The sequence below is a fragment of the Gracilinanus agilis genome, chromosome 5 (genome assembly GCF_016433145.1).
Source record: "Gracilinanus agilis isolate LMUSP501 chromosome 5, AgileGrace, whole genome shotgun sequence".
NCBI classification, from domain to species: Eukaryota; Metazoa; Chordata; class Mammalia; order Didelphimorphia; family Didelphidae; genus Gracilinanus; species Gracilinanus agilis.
Window position 1 is genome coordinate 15,951,052 of NC_058134.1, and position 21,259 is coordinate 15,972,310.

General features: G+C 42.6%; 1 protein-coding gene across 1 annotated transcript in view; it reads right to left on the reverse strand.

Annotated features, from left to right (window-relative positions):
- C5H7orf31 (chromosome 5 C7orf31 homolog) overlaps nt 1-21,259 on the reverse strand; it is a 51,203-nt gene that overhangs the window by 3,776 nt on the left and 26,168 nt on the right. The window contains exons 5-8 of the mRNA XM_044678861.1: nt 11,915-12,003; nt 4,100-4,274; nt 3,386-3,477; nt 631-1,401 (exon numbers count right to left, since the gene is read on the reverse strand). Of these exons, the coding sequence (XP_044534796.1) occupies nt 631-1,401; nt 3,386-3,477; nt 4,100-4,274; nt 11,915-12,003 (1,127 nt within the window). The remainder of the gene's footprint in view (nt 1-630; nt 1,402-3,385; nt 3,478-4,099; nt 4,275-11,914; nt 12,004-21,259) is intronic.

The window sequence follows — 21,259 nt, forward strand, 5'->3', positions numbered from 1 at the left end:
AGAAAGAAAGGAAGGAAGGAAGGAAGGAGGGAAGGAAGGAAGGAAAGAAGGAAGGAAGGAGGGAAGGAAGAAAGGAAAGAAGGAAGGAAGGAGGGAAGGAAGGCCTATTTAGAACAAGGTCATGTAATCTTGAGGTCTGAGATTGTTTTGTTTTTGTATACTCAATGCTTAATCATAGCCCTTGGCCCACAGTGAGCATGAATGAATGAATGAACGAATGATCCTTTATGTAGCTCTTCCTGAGTGCCAAGTGCTATGCTAGGCACTGGAGATAGAAACAGTAAAGAAAGCTCAATAATCAAATGCTTTTCACTCTCTCACTCTCTTCGTGTCTGAGCCTCAATTTCTCCTTTGGTAAACTGAGCTAACAACAACTGAGGTGCTCTCCCAGGCTTGTCCCGAGGCTCTCTGTGCACCTTAAGATCTGCCAATGAATGGTCATGGCTGCTAACAGAGATGCTGAATGGCCCCCAGGAGTAGCGTGTTATATATTTATTTAACGTTCCTGACAGATGCTAGGTTTCCATGGGATGAAGAAATATATCAATTACAGAAATAATAGGCATTATAGTTATAGAAGTCGTGTCTCCTCCCTAAGGGTCCATCAAGTCGGAGATCTTTCTGGCCTACCACGCCTGACTCTAGAAGTTGTCTCTGTGCATCGGACCTGGAGAAGGAGTCCTGGAGCTCTTTCAGGCGGGTCACCGGCAGAGGTATCTCCACGTTGGGAAACCACTTGAGGGGATTTTTTTCTTCTTTATTTCCCATGTCAGGAATCTGTGGCTCGTGGATGAGATGGTAACAGGGGAAGTAGGGAGGTTCTTGGTCTTCTGGGTTTGGTAGAACGCTGGGCTTGTTCAGGCTGATGGGGTTGTGCCACACTATACACTGGTCGAATCGGCTGGGCTTCAGGTCATCGTAGTACGGGGCGTCTGGAGACGGGATGCACGGCTCGGAGGTGGGTCTGACCGCCAGCTGCCTCCAGTACAGAGCGTTATTCTTGTAAGTGTCCGTGATCTTGGGGTACGGGTTTGGCTCGTAAATCTTGTAGAAATTGTACAGACCTTCATTTGTCTTGCAGGGAGGTGGGGGGACGTGCGGTAAGGATGGTATTAATCCGTATCGGATCATCTCTTCAGCTTCAGAAGCTGGTCTGTTGGGGATCACGGGTCCATTCGGAGTGGCGCCCTTCACGAGCGTCATCTCGCTTTGGCTGGGTACCAGATAATGGACCCTGCACGGGAGGCTAGAAGCGCATTCGGGGCACGTAGTAAATATTGGGGGCATAGCAGGCTCTGTGTTGTGGATTACAGATTCGATGGGCCGGCGGCCCTGTAATATGCGAGAAATTCTTCCTTCTAAAGGCCTGGGTGGAATGAATTCTGGATGGGATTTTTCTTGCTGTGGGGAAGAAGTCAAAGAGGGGAAAAGATTAGGTGCTCAAATGTTATGAACCCCTGGGAGCTTCTAGTTTCCAAAGCTTAAGTAAACTTCAAATTGTACAACTTCAAAATCATATATCCAAGAACGTTTACATGCCAATTGTGCCCCCTCCTCAGGTATGGGATTGGGATGGTCTCTTTAACTATAAGAGATTGTTCTTGTCAATCAACACGTATTTCTTTTGTTTGTTTGTTTGTTTTTTGGTCATGGATATAATACCAGTGTATCTTTAATACTAAGCAAATCAGAGATATAAAAGAGCAGTCATTTTCTTGTTTTCCTTTAAAAAAAAAAAAAAAAAACCTTACCAGGGGACAGCTGGGGGGCTCAGTGGATTGAGGGCCAGGTCTAGAGATGGGAGGTCCTGGGTTCAAAGCTGGCCTCAGACACTTCCCAGCTGTGTGACCCTGGGCAAGTCACTTAATCCCCATTGCCTTGGAATCAATACACAGTATTGATTCTAAGACAGAAGGTAAGGGTTTAAAAAAATTATAATTAGAGCAAACCTATCTCCAGAATCTAGGTGCTCCATAGGAAACCAGAAGTCACCAAGGCTTACTGTGCTTTCCCCTCTCTCCCCCAATAAATATAATACTGAGATGATGAAAAAAGGGATTTGGAAATTTTTCCCTTCCAACAATAGATGCTCATTTCTGCTATTATTTGGCACATGATTCTTTATATAAAATTTGTACAACTGCACATTTCTTTCTTGAATAAAATCAGACTACTTCCTGGGGAGTCAGAGTCCTGTAGGGAAGCCAATAGGGGAAGGGGGAAGCTGGGGTCTGAATGTACTGTCTACAAAAGAGAGCCACCATCTCTTCATCAATTGAGCCTTCAGACTTTACTGGATGAAATGGCCTCGGCTGCTTAAGCTTTAAGGTGTTGGGAAGATCAATGAATGAAGGAATGTTCGATGTTCAGTTTCAGTATTTATAAAGTTACTGGTTGTTGGCCGGTCATTGGACTGGTTGTAGCAGCCAAGAATGACATACTTGTCTGCATTATCCTGAGGAGGGCTGGGGGGGGGGGGGGGGATCAAGGCACCATAAGCTCAGATTTTACAAATCAGGAAAATCTCTGTCAGTTTCCCAGTCTCAGCATTGTAATGGATGAGAGTTTAAACCAATGATTCCCAAAGTGGGCGCCATCGCCCCCTGGTGGATGCTGCAGCGATCCAGGAGAGTGGTGATGGCTACAGGTGCATTTTTCTTTCCTATTAGTTGCTATTAAAATTTTTAAAAATTTAATTTCCAGGGGGCTAAGTAAACACTGGGTCTCACGGTGGTCAACTTTCATAAAAACCGGAACTTTCTCTAGAATCATCTGCTGGCATACAGGGGGCCCAAAGTGGGATTTGACTACACTGTTTCCTTTGTTTCACCAAGAAATTCCTGGATGCCTTTGCAGTCTCTGATGATTTCTTTGAGTATTTTTTATGTCAATCAAACAACAAATATTTATTGAGGTCTGCTACATGCTGTAATACAGCCAACTCTCAATTATTAGGGTGAATGGGAGGAAGCCGTGGTCTGTTTTATCCAAGAGTAAGAGAATGTACAAGATGATACACACAGATGCACCAATTCCAAGAATTTATGAACATTTTCATTAGAATTAAATGCCCATCGCCCCATGCACATCAAAGCCTCTGCTAAGAGTTTCAGCAGAGCTCTGGCATAGTTGAACTAGCCTACAATAACCAGAAGAGAAGGAACTGTTTTGTTTTCTTTTTTCCCCCTCCTTGTTGTCAACATAATCCAATAGTGTGGCAATGGGTTTGAGGTAAAGGATGAAAGCCGAGATCCCTGGACCACTAACAGTAGTGAATGAGCTAGAGCGAGGGGAAGCCTTGGGGAAGAAGCAAAGTGCCTAGAGGACCCGCCAATTGGATGATTCCCTCCCCCAGAATAACTGAGAGTTGACTGTAATTACTTACAGGTGGTGGGTCAAATTCTATCTCTCCAGTTAAGGTGGCTACCTCCTTTTCATGATAGTCATCCATTTCAAGGGGATTTATAGGACCCATACCTTAATAGAAATGTTAGAGTTCTTATTATTTGGTTAAAAAATAGGGTGACTAGAATCAAATTGCTCACTGGCTGTTATCTCCCCAATTTAAGTTTCCCAAGTGGAATGGGCCTGAATCTATGATTTTTATTAATTTATAGGGAATTCTCAGTGAGGAAATTCCTTTTTCTTAATGCAGATCAGCAAACTGCTCTGCAAGGTAGAGGTTAGGAAGATTCACTCAGGATAATGAAAGGTCAAGGGACTAGCCCAGGCCCCCAAAGTATGTGCCAGAGATGGGGCGTGACCCCAGGGCTTTATATTTCTGTGCCATGCTGCACAAATGTACCCCCTGATAAAATTAAAACAAGATAAAACCACTCCCCACTGTGGACAAGGCAACACGGAAAAATTCGAATCCTCTGCCCCCCAGGAAAAAAAGTATCTCCAAAACATTACCTTGGTAGAAACTCATCCTCTACCTCTTCCCAAACCACCCACCACAATTACACCCCAACTCCTCCTCCTCAATACCCATTCCATGTTGTGATGAAAAAGTGGGGTGAGGGCTGTGCCCAAACAGTGGACAGTCCTACCAAGTATTTCATTTTTATTCATTGCTCACCCTAAAGGTAATCCATACCTGAGAAATCATGTGTGTAGCTCGTAATCCAGTGGGATCGCTCGAGATTTCTTTTTATGTTGGCTTCTTGTTTACAGTATAAAGGATCCAGTGATGTTAAGGTGGTGTTTGGTGCTACGAGTTTTGGAGGCTTGGGATAGTATATCTGTGTATTCTTGAGATCAAATTTAGGAATCTAGAATCGAAAATGATGGTTATGATTATTAATAACCAAGTAGAACAGGACCATTGAAGCTCGTCTCTGGATCGGGGCAGAAAACACCTCATGCTTTTATTAAACCTTTTTCTGTTTCATGGTTACCAGGTAATTGGTCTCTGCACCCCCACCAAGCCCTCCTCCAATGGATCTTTGTGCTATGGAGGTGATCATCATAGGGTTGGACCTGCCAAGACCTAGAATCAGAGGCAGGAGACCTAGCACCAAGAGAATTGCTTGTTTTCCTTCTGAGGCCCATTTCCATGTTTTAAATAACCATCATCTTCTGCAAAAAGTCACCAAGTGAGCCAGGCCCCAGGTTTTGTAAAGCTGTTTGGCGATACCAATTATGGCATCAAACAGACAGCCTTTTCTGCCTCGTCACAGAGCACTCTTCAAGGTCATTGAATGGGGGATACGTAAGTTTGGGTTTGCCATATTCTCCGTGTTTGTCTAGGCTGAAGTGGAGGTGCCTGAAATATTCACATATCCCAATTGTCTTAGTGCAAGAATTCTACTCAGGCACATTCCTGCCTCCCTCCACAAGGTCACCTTGATCGGCCCAGCCCTTTCAATCAACCAATCAATCAATCAATCAATCAATCAGGCAGGCAGGGAGCAGCTACTCGGGGCCAGGGATGCCTCCTCCACAAAGATCAAAGATCTTCTGCCTTGCCTTCTTCATGCCGTCCACCCTGGACACACTGTGCTGGAAGAATTTCTGCCATGACTGGTGACTGCTCACCTAGAACTCTCCTTCAGGATATTTAGTCCCCCACCATTCCTCACTCCCCTCCTCTTCTGGCTCCCTCCTCTGCAGCCTCCTCGCCAAGCAATCCTTCCTCCTCCCTTCCGTTCAGCCTGGATGATGAATCATGACCAAGTCAACTCCGCCATTATTCCTGCATATTCCTGGACTAGGGCCGTACTCGCTGCCCCTGCAGCTTTCTGACTAAAGTCCCATTTCTGGCCAATATGCCTCGATGTGGGTTGTTTCTCCCATTAGAACGTCAGTCCCTTGAGGGTAGGGACTGTTTTTGCTTCTCTATTTGTATCTCTAGTTCTTTGCCATTCCTTGGCACATGGCGAATGCTTAATAAATATTTTTTCATTCATTTTCCTTTGGAAATTCTCTAGGACTGGACCATAATTACCCATACTTCACTCTGTTGATGGGCCAATATTGACCTGAGGAACTGTGTCAACTGCCATATTTGAAAGACCAACTGGGAGCCTGACATGGCCACCAGAACCACTCTAAAGACTCCACTGCACCATGATTCAGCCCGATCTCAGTAACCTACAGGATGCCTGACCTTGAATCCCAGTCAGTCCAAAGCTTCCTGGCCTCCTCGAGGCTAGTAAATTGGCATTTGGACAGCTACACCTGATTTCTCCAGTTGAGGATGATCAGAGAAGCCATCAGCCCACATGCAAGAAATTTTTAGCTCACGTAATGATTTTCAACAATGATTTGTTCTTGCACCTGTCTATCTGTCTCTCCATCCATCTATCTATGTACCCTGTCTATCTGCTACTCCTATTAGTCTTTCTCTGTCTGTTCATCCATTTGTTTGTTGGTCTTTCATCTATCTGAAATAAATACAAAATATAGAATCGATTTGATCTAAAAGAAGTCTAAAATCTATTTGTCTGATAGGTATATTTATCTGAACTATAAATATGAAATTTCTCTATCCACCTGGAAATCAATGTATCTAAAAGATAAATACAAAATAGAAAATGCTAATATATTTATAATCAATATGCAAAACAAAACATAGATGCTACGATGCAGGAGAAAATGAAAGTCTAGAAAAGTCCTCTCCTCCCTCGTCTCTCTCCTGGGGGCATAGAAGTGACCCAGGGCGCTCAGGCAGTCTGCTAGCAGAGCTGGCACAGGCCCGTCACATACCACACTGGAAGGGCTTTGAAGATGGCCCTGGGATACACTGCTTTTGTTTGAGGACCAGCCAAGGCAAGTCAGCGGAGGCCCAAGACCAACAGCTTGCTGACACGAATATTTATTCACTCCTTCACCTTAGTCATGGGTTCATTCTTCCGTCTTAAGTTTCTCAAGACTGACAAGTTATTCTCATATTGTGATGCTCATCCTCAAAGAAGAGCCAACTGCTAGAAACCAGAGGATGGTTTTCCATTGGGCAGCCCAACCATCAACCCTGGGAAAACTTGTGTAATAACTGGTAAAGGTGAGCCTCCTGTCTCCTCCTTCTGCCCAGGCACAACAGGGTGGCTCTGCAGGGATGATGGCTTGTCCTGGCATTTGAAAGGTTAGTCTATTTTTCTATTAAGCTAAAAATACCTCCAGGAAATGGGTTTATCAGATTTTTTCCACAGGACAACTGAGAGCAAAGTCCTGGTAAAGAAAGGGATGAGGAGTAAACTTGAGAAAGGAGGCGGGGAAGAATCGGGCTATTGAGAAAAAGTCTCCCGTTGGGTTGGAGAAGCTGCCTTGTAAATCGTGGCTGCTTCATGAATGTTGGTTAGATCCTGTGGGATTAGAATTAGGCGAGAGAGAAAGTACTTATTAAGGGTCTACTCTGTGACAGGTATGGTGGGATCCAAATAGAAGCAAGGCAAATCTCTGCCTTCTGGCAACCAAATGCACAAAGGGAAGCTGCAAGAGAGGTCATCTGAGGGGGGCACGGAGGGAGATATTATGGGGGATCTGATGGATCCAGATCCGATGTCAGAAGCTGACAGGGAAGATGGGAGGGTATGGAAATCAGGCTTTGGCTGTTCAACATTTCCCCCAGGGTCGCCCCAATGAGCCAGATTCTGGCCCCCACCAAATCCTCTCTATGAAACTTAGGAAGGCCACCAAGATGGGGGCGGCAGGGAGGGTGGGCAGCCCCTGGGAGGACAGAATCAGAACTGCAAGGCCCTTAGCCAACAAGTAATCCAGAGCAAATAAAAGCAAAGTTCACCGAGGACAAGCGCAGATCACTGACATACAGAAGAGGAGGAGAAGCAAAGTGCAAGCAGTGGAGGAAGCCTCGTCCTGGGCAAGGTTGGGTCCAGCTAAGGATCGCAGGGCGTGATGGGTTGGCCATGAGTCAGCAGGGTGGGGCCTCTGGAGAACCAGAAGGACATCATGAAATCATAAACTGTGACCAGGAAAGGCAGAGCAGGCCCCTTCGTGTCTAATGTGTCACTTCCAAAGGGATGTTCAGTGAAGGCCTCGAAGAGGATGCAGTATTGCAGTGGAGAGAAAGTTGGGCCTGGAGTCAGGAGGACCTGACACCTCCTAGCTGTGTGACCCTGGGCAAGTCACTTAGCCTCTGTCAGCCTCAGTTTCCTCATCTGTAAAATGGGGATAACAACAGCACCTTCCTCTCAGGGTTGTGAGGATCAAATGGGATCCACATTTATAAAGTGCTTAGCTCAGAGCTCAGGGCACAGTGAGTCCTTTGGGTAAAGGGAACCCTTTCCTCCCAGGATCGTGAACTTTCAGGAACGAGGGGTCAGAGAGACTTTGATTGGGTCCTGAGATGTGAGAGACCAATGCAGAGGAAAAGGACGTGACGTGGAGAAGGAGGACTAAAAAATGAGACCGTGGAGGAGGCTGGGCTGCCAGCCCACGAGTGTCTTCTGCCTGTGCCACCAGCCTCCAGACAAAAGGCCCCTGTCCTCCACGGTCTCGTTCCTCATCCTCTCTCTCCCCGTCACTTCCTTTTCCTGTGGGCTGGTCTGGCGCATCTCAGGAGCCATTTGAAGTCTCTGTTTGGAGCTCCAGCTAAGCTAATGGGCTGGTGGGGATGGGCAGAAGGTTCACGATCCTGGGAGGAAGGGATTCCCTTTACCCCCCTCAGTTTAGGTTTTTTTTCATTTATTCTTTCGCTCCTTCATTTATTCACTCCTCTTAAATGGAGCTAGAAGAATGGCTGGAGCTAGAAGAAATCAAGCTACCACATCAGGGAATTTGGGTCAGGCAGAAGGACGAGTCACCGTGGAAGGGCTCCTAGAATTTTCTGCTGGACAACATTCTCGTGGCTTCTGGGATGACTTCGGGGTGCTCTTGCTTAGGGATATGAAGGTGGCTGGGACTGTCCTGCTTTTGGCCTTCGTCTCCCAGCATCTATCAACGGGGCTTGGATCGTAGCAAGCCCTTCATGAAACGGTTTCCATTTACTCAGGATAATATCTAAGTTATGCAAGTTTAACATTGAGATTGTGTAATGACACCAATAATCGAGATGAGAAAATAAACAGTACTTGATCCCAATAGATCCCTGACCCTATTTAGATGGTGCCCGTAGGTCAGGGAGGCAATTTCTCTCTTAGCAGCCCTGTGGCACAAATAGCACCGTCCCCATTCTTAATCACCATTTATCGGGCATCTACAATGTGCCGGGCACCGAGGAAAAAGGCTCAGAGAGGCGGCACAGCGAATACAAGTCAAAGCAGAGATTCGAACTTTTGTCTTGTGACTTGGGTCCGAATAGAAGGGAGTGAAGCCCGACCCAACAGAGCTTGATCGTGTCTTGGCGATTCTCTGTTGGTGGCAGCAGCTGGTTACAGTGGGGGCATCGTGTGAAAGGCTGAGTGCCAGGGCTGAGAGGAGGCCTTGGGCTCCTCATCCTCCAGCGGGCTCTATCTACAGCTTTCATGACCAGCATTTCTGTGAAGTCCTCCCCACACCCAGGCAATGTGCAAAGAGCCCAATCAGGTCCAGGGGATGCCAAGCCCCTTGGCAAGCACTTCTCTCATTCTGTGCTCCTAGGGACAAATGCCTCCATTTCCCAATAGCCCAGGACATTAATTTGCACAGTGTGCCCAGTGATTCTTGTCTTCCTTTTGGCTGTTTAGGATTCATGCCATTCACAATACAACTGAGGAATTTGGAGAGAGTTTGCCACAGCTAGGTAGTACAGTGGATTGAGCACTAGGCTTAGAATCCAGAAGACCCCTCTTCATGAGTTCAAATCTAGTCTCAGACACTTATTAGCTGTGTGACCCTGGACAAGTCCCTTCACTCTGCTTGCCTCAGTTTCCTCATCTATAAAATGAACTGGGAATACCATTCCTGTATCTTCACCAAGAAAACCCCAAATGGTATCATGATTGAAGCACAAAAATTTGGGGAGAAACCATTTGAAGTCTTTTAGTGAAGATAGAATTAGAACGGATCTCCAAAGGTGCTTCATTCTAACTTCCCCCTCTTCCAAGAAAGACTACTTTAAGGAGTTGTAACTAGGATGAGGCAACTTGAGCTTTGCCTCAGAACAAAAAAAAAAAAATGTAGAGGACATAAACATATAACAGGTATCCTGCCTTCAGAAGAGTAGAAGGCGTAAGAGGCAAGGAAGAAGAAATTCAGGATTTGAGCAGCTGGGGAAGAGAGCAAACTGTTGCCTACCCAGTTCCTTAATATCTTCTTCTATCCCACAAATCCAAACTGTCTTGTCTTCTTCTCCAGGAGTTTGCCTTTTCTCTGTCCTGCCTTACCTCTATAAGTGGAGACATTTCACCTAGACAAAGGCTATTCTAAGTGGCAGTGCTCTTCTCTCCTGTCATCTCCAGAGAGGTAAAAGGAAAATGGGAGCCCCCAGTCCTGTGGGTTGGACTACGTGACCCCTGAAAAGAGCATATTCTAACTCCGTGCTCTTACCCCATAAGCCACAACAATAACTCATTCCCCTTTCCATTTCAATGAACATTTTCCCATTATTTCTGGTCTCCTTTTCACCTTATGAATTACAAAGTTGTACTGAAGGTACATTTCCTGCTGTTTGCCCCTGGCAGTGGGTGCCCTGGGTGCCTCCACATTGCTAGTTATAGCTTTGCCTCTTCAACTGTGAAGGTTCCCCTTGTTGAGTCCAAGAAATCCGGAAGTTGGAGCTGTCTCTATTTAACTTGGAGGGGAGCTGGGGCCGAGCCAAAGGAGTTAGGAGGGACAAAGGTCAGAACACGGGGCTCTGGTTTCAGGGTTTGATTGAGCTTTACTAATTGTCATGGGGCAGCTTGTAGGAGAAAAATGTAAGAGAAACGTCCAATTCCCAGTGGCCACCCAAGGAGCTAGCCCCTAACAACCCTCCAGGGAAATGTGTTGGTAGTTTAAAGACACAGAAAGAACTTCAGTGTTTATCCCAGTGAACTGAGCAGTGAAAAGGAGCCACATCCAATGGGAAATGGGCTTGATCTCAAAATCAGAGGAAGAAGGTTAAAATTCTATTTTTGCTACTAGTAGTTGTGTGGCAATTCACTTAGCCTGCCAGCTCTCCGTTTATTTCGCTATAAAATGAAAGGGCTGGATTAGGTGGTCTTGGGGGTCCCTTGCCATTCAAAATCTGTGATCCTAGAACTGACCCTCCGTTCAAATCTAGTGGTATGACTTGGGCATTTTTCATTCTTACAAAGATAAAGAAAAGTAGGATGGAATTGTGATTAGAGAGCCACTCTGGACGCTTACTAGCCATGAGATCCTGGGCAAGTCACTTAACCATATTTGCCTTAGTTTCCTCATTTTTAAAATGGGTTAGAGAAGGAAATGGCAAACCAATCCAGCATCTTTGCCCAGAAAACCCTAAAAGGAAAAAAAAGACAAAAAAAAGAAAACCACCCCAAAAGGGTCACAAATAGTTGGACATGCCCCAAAATGACTAACAACAAGTTAGCCTGAAAGTCAGGATGATCCTGAGTTTAAGTCCCACTTTTGATATATCTTGGTTACCTGTGACTATGGAATGGTTATGTTTTCACTGGTTATAGACTATGGGTAAACCATCCAACTTCTCAGGGCCCCCAGATGGCTCTTCAAGAAGATGAGATCATTGATCCAGAGTTGGAGGGGAACTTGATGGTCATCTAGTCCAACCCTCTTATTTTACAGGTGAGGAGGCCGAGGCTCATAAAGGTGAAGTGACTTATCCAAGGTCCCACTGAATAAGTCATGGAGCAGTTTGCCTCTCTGCTCTAGGAGAGAGAGGTGTACTGATGACATCATGTGTCCAAATACAAGACACGAGCTTGTGTGACTTTGGGCAAGTTATTTCATCATCTTCCCGGGCCTCGGTTTCCTTTCATAAAAAGAGGGGGTTGGACTAGACAGCCTCTGAGGTTGCTTCCAGCTCAAAATTCTAATCTAGAACTCTAAATTTGCACTCAGTATAGCCAGCGGTTTTGGTCTGAGGTCCTCAAGGCAGGCAGGTCATATTTTCTCACATCAAAGGATGCATTTATTCCTCCTAAGGGCTTTTTGAGACGATGCAAAGCAGCAGGATGAATTCCTGAGGATGTTGGACCTCAAAGGAGGAAGAACCCTGAGAGCGAAAGCCCATTCTCTCTTCGGTACACCCCTGTTCTCTCCTTCCTTGGGGTTCTTTACTGGAATGATGCCTTTAATTTTTTGCCTTTTTTGTTTCAGGTCCAGGACACGAGCCTTCACTCAGAGGCCATATAGTCCCATCCCCTCATTTTACAGATGAGAGAACTGAAGTCCAGAGAATTGAGGTGATATGACTGACCCAAGGTCACACCAGTGATAAGCCTCAAAGGGAACTGGAATTGGAATCCAGGTCCTCTAACACTAGAGCCAGGGCTCTTTTCCCTTTACTTAGCTATGTCTGTCTTTCAGAAGGTGTATAAGAAGCACTTACATCATAATACAATTCCTGCCCAGGCCAACGCAAGGCTTTCTTTTCTGAGTCAGAGGGAAAGTACACGGATTCATGCCGATAAGAATTACCTGAAAATTAGAGGGGAAAAAAAAACCATCAGTGTGGACAGTGGCTGTTGTATTTTAGTCATAAACAGTCTAGGAGATTGGGGAAAATCATACTTATTTGCAAAGAGTTTTACAGATAGGATCACATTTGGTCCTCACAACAACCTTGTGAGGTTAAGTGCTATTATTATCCCCATTTTGCACATGAGGAAAATGAAGGTGTTGGTAAAGTTCTTCTCAAACTTGTAAAGAACTATAGAAATGTCAGCTATGCAACATGGCCACTGTCTGTATAGAAAAGATGCAGTTACAATAGAAGTAATAACAGCCGACCTTTATCTCATGAGAATTGAATGATTTGCCCAGGGTCACACAGCTAGGAAGTTTGGGGGCAGAATTTGAACTCAGGTCTTCCTGACCCCAGGTTCAGTGATCTAGCCTTTACACTACTTAGTTTTCTTTTTAAAAAAATTCATTTATTTAATTAATTTAGAATATATATTTTTTAATTTTTATTTTTAGAAAATTTTTCCATTTGTACATGACTCATGTTATTACTCTCCCCTCCTCCCCTCCACTCCCCTCCCCCCAGCTGATGCACATTTCCACTAGTTTTTACATGTGTCATCGATCAAGACCTATTTCCATATTATTGATAATTGCACTGGGGTGGTCGTTTAGAGTCTACATCCCAAATCATATTGGCATCAACCCATGTGTTCAAGCAGTTGTTTCTCCTCCCACAGTTCTTCCTCTGAATGTGGATACATTCGTTCTCATAAGTCCCTCAGAATTGTCCCAGATCATTGCATTGCTGTTAGTAGAGAAGTCAGTTATATTCAATTGTGCTACAATGTATCAGCCTCTGTATACAATGTTCTCCTGGTTCTGCTCCCTTCACTTCCTGGAGGTCCTTCCAGTTCACATGGAATTCCTCCAGGTCATTTTTCCTTTGAGTACAATAGTATTCCATCATCACCCAATCGAAGGGCATCCCCTCATTTTCCAATTTTTTGCTACCACAAAGAACATGGCTATGAATATTTTTATACAAGCTTTTTCCCTTATTATCTCTTTGGAGTACAAACCCAGCACCACTTAGCTTTCTAAATTATAAACCTTATACTATAAGGCTTATAGGGTTGTTGTGAGGACCAGGAAGGATAGTATATGCAAAGAGCTTTATAAACCTTTAAAGCATGATATAAAGGTCAATTATTACCATTTCCCTATCATTGCCCACCATCTTCAATGCCATCTCTCTGCAGGCAGTCCCCATGCTAAAAAGCTGGCATTTCTATAATATTTTAAGGTTTGAAAAGCACTTTATACTCATGATCTCATTTGATGGAGGGCATAGACACTAGATTTTTTCCTCAAAGACTAACTCTAATAAAAATGCCAGAGATGCCAAGTTCTCCCTATAAATCCTTAATTTAACCCAAATGTCTACTTCTTCAAAGAAAAATAACCATAGAGATTCACAACAAACAAATAAAACAAGTAGAGGGGCAGCTGGGTAGCTCAGTGGAGTGAGAGTCAGGCCTAGAGACAGGAGGTCCTAGGTTCAAACCCGGCCTCAGCCACTTCCCAGCTGTGTGACCCTGGGCAAGTCACTTGACCCCCATTGCCCACCCTTACCAATCTTCCACCTATGAGACAATACACCGAAATACAAGGGTTAAAAAAAATAAAAAAAATAAAAATAAAAAAAAAAAAAAAAAAAAAAAAACAAGTAGAGATTCACAATATTGTATAGGAGGGCAACAACAAAAATCATTATTTAAAATCTGGGTTCTCTCCGGAGAGAGTGAGAACCTATTCTCAGGTTCAAACAAGGGTTTGAAAGGGAACTTTTTCCCTTCAAGAGTGCTACTTTGAATTAAATATTAGAAAAGTTAGAACTAATACATCTCTGGAGAGAATTGAATGACAATAAGATTTACACGAACCGACGCAGAGCAAAATAAGCAGAACTGGGAGAGCATTGTACATAATTAACAGCAATACTGGACGATGATGATCTGTGAAAACTTGGCTACTCTCAGGCAGTGCAATGATCTGGGACAATCCTGAAAGACTTATGACAGGTAATGCTGTCCACCTCCAGAGAAAGAACTACTGGAGTAATCTTTCACATCAATGTATCTTGGGTTTTATTTCGGGGGGTTTTGTTTTGTATGAGTGTGCTCTTACAACAATGACCAATATGGAAGTGTGTTTTGCATAACAATAAAAATTTTCAAACAAGAGAATTCTACTTTTTAGGATTTTTCACTGACACCTCTGAGGTCTCCTCCTGGTAGGAAGGGAGACATCAGGTTCTGGAAGGCTTTTGCCAGCAGGGGGCAGGTCCTGGCAGGTTCTGCTACCAAGCGAATTTGAATATGGACTAGTGACAATCTTGGGGACTACTGGCCAAGGGACAGACTAAAAATTTCAGGAAATCTTATCAGGTTGGCCAAAGGACCTCACAAAGTTCATCAATTAAGTTAAAGAGGGATAGAAACATTGTACTTGGTTCCCCTCTGCAGTAAATCTTTAGAATAAAAAAAAAGATGCTTGTATTTTTAATTTCCTTTATTCTCTTTCATGCATCTGATTATTGAAAAATATTCTTAATATGAAATGAAATAATACAGAAGATTGGAAAAAATCAAATGTTCTACCAGTACATTCAAATAATTGGATTAGGGAATGGCCAGGTAAGAATTATAGATCTGGCAGATAAGAGTGTCTGAATGCTATGGACTATGGACATACTTTGGACAGAGGTTCACAATATTGGACCGGAGGCAGCAACAAAATTCCAAAGAAAAATAAGAGCAATAAAGCAAAATGATTGTCTGATAAGGCTTTACAAATAGCTGAAGAAAGAAGGAAAGAGAAAAGGAAAGATATACCCAAAGGAATGCAGAATTCCAGAGAATAGCAAGGAAATAAAGAAGGTTTTCTTGAATGAGCAGTGCAAGAAACAGATGAAAACAATAGAATGGGAAAGACAAGAGAACTCTAAAAGAAAATTAGAGATATCAAGGGAATGTTTCATGAAAAAATGGGCATGAAAAAACAAAAATGGAAAGGACTTAACAGAAGCAGAAGAGATTAAGAAGAGGTGACAAGACTACACAGAGGAACTATATAAGAAAGATCTTAACTTCAGCAATAACCATGATAGGGTGGTTATTGATCTGGACCCAGACATCTTGGAGAATGAAGTCAAGTGGACTTTATTTGGAATTGCTAACAACAAGACTAGTGGAGGTGAGAGAACTCCAGTTAAGTTACTTAAAATTTTGAAAGATGATGCTGTTAAAAGTTCTGTAACTCATTAAGTCAGCGAATTTGGATAACTCAGTAGTGGTTACTGGAGTGGAAATGATCAGTTTATGTCCCAATCCTAAATAAGGGAAATGTCAAAGAATGTTCAAATTACCAAACAATTGTTATTGTTTCATATGCTAGTAAAGTTAGGCTTAAAATTCAGCAAGCTAGAATTCAGTAATAGGCGAACAGAGAATCACCAGAAGAACAGGCTGGTTTTCAGAGGCAGAAGAACTAGAGACTAAATTGTCAACATCAACTAGATTATGGAGAAAGCAAGAGAGTTCCAGAAAAACTAAAAAGCTAAAGCTCCTGATTATGTGAATCATAACAAAATGAGACACGTCCTCAAGGAGATGATAGTACCAGATCATCTTACTTTTCTCCTGAGGAATGTGTATATGTTAGCCAAGAAACAACAGTTAGAACTAGACATGGAACAACTAATTGGTTTAAGATTGGAAAAGGAATATGACAAAGCTGTGTGTGTGTGTGTACCTGATTTATTTAACTTATATGCAGAGTATAACATATGAAATTCCAGGATGGATGAATCAAAAGCTGGAATTAAAATTTCTGGGAGAAATATCAACAATCTCAGACATGCAGGTAATACTTCTAATAGTAGAAAATGAAGAAGAATTAAGAAGCCTTTTGATGAGGGTAAAAGAGGAGAGTGCAAAAGCTGTCTAGAAGTTTAACATTAAAAAAATAAGATCTTGGTAACTGGTTGGTACCATCAATTCATGGCAAAAAGAGGGAGAAAAAAATGGAAGCAATGCTCTATTTTATTGCCTTGGCCTCAAAGATCACTGCAGAAAATGACTATAGCCATAAAATTAGAAGATACTTGCACGTCGGAAGGAAATCTATGGCACATCTGGACAGCATACTAAAAAGGAGACATCATTTTGCTGATGAAAGTCCATATAGTCAAAGCTATTGTTTTTCCACTAGCAATATATAGCTGTGAGAGTTGGGCTTTAGGAAAGCTGATTGCCAAGAATCAGTGCTTTTAAGTTATGGTTCTAGAGAAAACTTTTGAGAGTTCCTTGGATATCAAGGAGATTAAATCAATCAATACTTAAAGAAATTAATTTGGACTAGTTACTGGAAGGTCAAATACTGAAGCTGAAGATGAAATATTTTGGCCACATAATGAGAAGGACAAGACTCATTGGAAAAGACCCTGAGATTGGGAAAGATTAAAAGTCAAAGGAAAAGCGTAATGGCAGAGGATGAGATGGATAGCGTCATGGAAGCAATGAACATAACTTGGACAGATTTTGTGAAATAGGGGAGGATAGAAGGGTCTGGAGTGCTATAGTACCTGGAGTCACGAAGAGTCAGACATGACTGAACAACAAAAATAAATATGCCTCAGAATTGGGCTAGTCACTATGTAGGATCTTTCTTTGAGAGAAGAAGAGAGTACTTTTAGTCTGTTGTACAGATGGAGAACTTGAGTTTTTAGCCAACTATCAGCTAATGATGAAGCTACGATGGTTGAAACACAGATGCACTAATTGTGAGACTTTCATCTTTTCCTCCAGTATCAAAAAGAGACTTATTACAGAATCAAAGGAGCATAGTTTTAGACCTGAAAGGTACCTTAGAGCCCATCAAGTCAAATCTCCTTATTTTACCAATGAGGAAACTGAGGCAAACAGAGAGCAAGTGTCTTGCCCAAGGTTACACAGCTACCAAATGTCAGAGTCAGGATTTGAACTCAGGTCTTTCAGATTCTAAATTAATCCCACTGCTTCAGTCCTATTATCCTCCTATAACCTTTAGGCTTTTGTTACCTTAATGATCCCTTCTCTCTGGCATTTCCTGTCTCTCTCTTTTCCAGTTTCCTCTAGATTCAAACATGCAGAGATCTCTATCTTTTTAGTTTTTGAACCCTTACCTTGTCTTAGTATCAATTCTAATACAGAAGAGCAGCAAGGGCTAGGCAATGGGGGTTAAGTGACTCGTCTAGGGTCACTTAGACACACAGCTAGAAAACATCTGAGCCAACATTTGAACCTAGGACCTCTCATCTCTAGGCTTTACTTTTAATCTGTTGAACTACCTCACTGCCTCCTTTCCTGTACTTTTGAAGGTCACTAGGAATTTCTAATTATGAAATGCAATAGCCATTTTTTAGTCTCCATTCTTTCTCATTCACTGCTGCCTTATTATGGATAACTCTCCTTCCCGCACCTGACAACCCTTTAGGCACCATGGCTTCAGGGACTCTGCTTTATCCCAGACTCACTGCTTTATCACTGACTCACTCCTTGGTTTCATTCATCAGAGCTGTCTTCCTGTATCCCCTGATGCCCTTCTCCCGATGTGTTCCCCTCCAAAGTAATTCTTATGACTTATCCATCACACTTCCCCACCTGGGCCTAAAATATTGATTTTCTTGCCCTGACCATGCTACGAAACACCACTCCAATGACTCCACTTGTTCCATTGCCATTTAGATCCCTGTGACATCACCTCTCAAACTCTACATTTTTTTAACCCTTCCTTACTTTCCATCTTAGAATCAATAATCTGTAAGGATTCCAAGGAAGAAAAGTGGTAAGGGATAAACACACAGCTAGGAAATCACTGAGGTCAGATTTGAACCTAGGACCTCCCATTTCCAAGCCCAGCTCTCTATCCATTGAGATATCATGGATACTCTACAACTGAAACTTTCTACAACTGAACTGACCTTCTTTCCCAAACCAGCTCCTTCTCCTCCTTACCTCAGCATCATTTCTCTGGGTTCAGAGCTTATCCTTTGTCCTCAAAATCTCTCTCTTCTCTCTCTATAAATAATTAGCCACCAGCTCCTATCAACTCTTCCTTTGCAATATCTTTCACCCCAGTTGCATCCTTTCCATTCTTGCTTTCACTACACTATTTTGAACCCTTAGCACCATAGTGTCTCCTGCCTAGATTTCTTGCAGTAACCTTTCCTCCCATTGTCCTGCTGCTTCCAGTCTGTCCTGGCTTGTAGGAGGACAAATTGGCTGTGTCCTATGTGTCAGCATGGCAGCAGAAGAGAGCAAGAATGGTCAGCATCAAATAAACAAGACAAAGCAGCGGAGACTGTCTTGCGGATGTTCTAGAGAGCCTTGTACTTGCCTCTCGCAGGCTCTCACTGCTCTGGCTTGCTTCTCTCTCTGGATTCTAGACCACACAGTCCTTTCATTGACCTTCCATGTAGTCCCTTGGCTCTGCCTTCTGTCCTGCACAATCCCATCAGATTTATTTGATGTTTACACAGCTTTCTCTGGTCCTCTGTTGAAAAGTCTTCAATGAGAACCACACTGCCCTTCCCTGGTGTCTGTCAAAACATGTTTAGTTCGACAAGCATTTATGGGATGTACACTGGGGGCTCATCATCCTCTCAGCTCCGGGGGATACAAGAGAGATCAAAGCCACAGACTCTCCTTAGGAAGTGTTTAGAAATCCCCTTCTCTCTTCACTGAATCTATGATTTTATGAATACAGACATTACCCTCTCTGGCACAGAGTACTCACTAGCACACATTTATTGTGTGTTCTTCTATGTGCCAGGGCCTGTGCTGGGTACTGGGAATTAAAATACAAAAATGAGAGTCCTTGTCCTCAAAGAACTAGCATTCAATCAGACAGCAGGCCATCCATGCCTTCTAATCTGATAAATTCAGATCCATGCCCGTGCGTGCGAATTCTCCACTAAGGATCTATTCTCCCAAATTTCCTTCTTTCATTTCTTTAACTACTTTATGGATTTGGGGTCACCCATCCATCTATCCATCCATTCATTACCCTTCATCCTGGTTATCTGATTGGCCTCCACGATGATGTCTTAACTTCCTTGGGGTAAGTCTTTATTGGGGATACACTTTGAACTCATATCTCCTATGTGTCTTTCTCCTTCTCCTGCGATTTTGATGCCTGTGAGATTATGGTAGCATTTAATGATACCACATAAAAATTCTCAGAAGCATGCTGGTGTTAAAGATAATGGGATTAGAGACAGCTAAGTGGCTCAGTGGATAGAGAGCCAGACCTAGAGACAAAAGGTCCTGGGTTCAAATCTGGCATCAGATACTTCCTAACTGTATATAATCCCCTAACTGTATAACCCAGAGCAAGTCACTTAACTCCAATTGCCCAGCCCTTACTGCTGCTCTTCTGCCTTGGAACCACTGATTCTAAGACAGAAGGTAAGTGTTTAAACAACAATAACAACAACCACAAAAGCACAATGAGATTTCCAGAAACTCCTGATAAAAAATACCATCCGCCCTCCAAGAAAGAACTGGAAAGCGTCTGAATGCAGACTGATACATATTGCATTCCATTTTCATTCTTTTTTAAAATTTGAGATCTCATCCACAAAACAAATAATATAGAAACATATTTTACATGATTACATATTATAAAATCTATATCATATTGTTTACCATATCTCCAGGGAGGAGTGAGGGATGGGATGGGAGGCAGTAAAGGACAGAAAGAATTGGGAGCTCAAAATGTAAAAAAAGAGTGTTAAAATTATTTTTAATGACAAGAAATATGACAATCTTGTTGAAATGGATGAATATTTACAAAAATATTTACAAAAAATGCCCAGATTCACAAAAGAGGAAATAGAATCCTTAAATAATCCCATCTCAGGAAAGGAAATTGAAAAAGCCATCAAGGAGCTCCTAAGAAAAAATCCCCAGGGCCAGATGGATTCACAAGGAAATTCTATCAAACATTTAAAGAACAGCTAATCCCCAAACTACACAAACTATTTGACAAAATAAGCTAAGTAGGAGTCCTACCCAAATTCTTTTTAGACTCAAATATGATACTCATTCCCAGCCAGGAAGACCAAAAACAGAGAAAGAAAACTATAGCCCAATCTCCCTAATGAACATAGATACAAAAATCTTAAATAAAAATTGTTTTTACATGTAATTGGGGGAAAATAAAATATTATTTAAAAACAATGGAATGTTGTGGTAAAGAGTTGATTATTTGAAGCAATGAGCATTGTTTAAGCACCTACTATGTGCCAATCTCTATAGGAAGCAATGAATATACAACTAAGTGAAAAATAGCTCTCAGAATTCGAATTCAGTGGTGGTGGTGGTGGTGAGGAAAAGAAACTTCTTGGTTCTCTTTGTCTATTCTGAGTTTACACTTGTTAAAAGGGAATCCTTTATTCTCTTTGCCTAGTTGGAGTTAACACTTTGATTAACAATAACTTAAGTACCCTTACTTAGTACCTCACTAGATTGTGAAGACAGGATTAACTCTCCTTTGTCTACTTTTTGATGGAATCAACAAAAGCTTGAACTAGGTGGAGGAGCTCACAAACCACTTAAAGAATTCACATCCTCGGAAACTCAATAAGCCAGGACACTGTGAACCCATTTGATGAGAATTCACACCTCCAGAAGATAAGGAGTGGATCCCACAGATATTCCTCCCTTCCTTCCCCTCTCCCCGGTACTGTCTAGGCAATTTGGAAACTGTGATTGGTCCCTGTGAAGAGGGGAAGGGACAAGAAGCCACCATAAAAGGCCCTGAATTTTTGGGGCAGAGAGGTCAGCTTCAAGAAGAAAGTTGGCCTCAGAAGTCATCTTCAGCTTGAGACATCATCTTGACTTACTTTGTGGAGGGAACTTGGGTGAGTGGATAGTTGGCTTTCCTTTCCTGTCTTCTGGAGAGAGGTTAATCCAGGCTGAAGGTCAACAAGTCCTGGCTGAGCTGAGGACCGGAGCAATATTCAGACAGATAGGCTAAATTAAATGTCTTCTCTACTTTTCTGTATTTCTCTGCTTTCACTCTTTTCCACCTCTCTTGTAAATTAAAATTCTTAAAAGTCATTTCAACTTTGGGCAATAATACTTTAAATTGGTGACTACCATATTATTTATAATTTTTATATGTTTTAGTCAAACCATTAAAATTTAATTCCTACGGAGGGGGC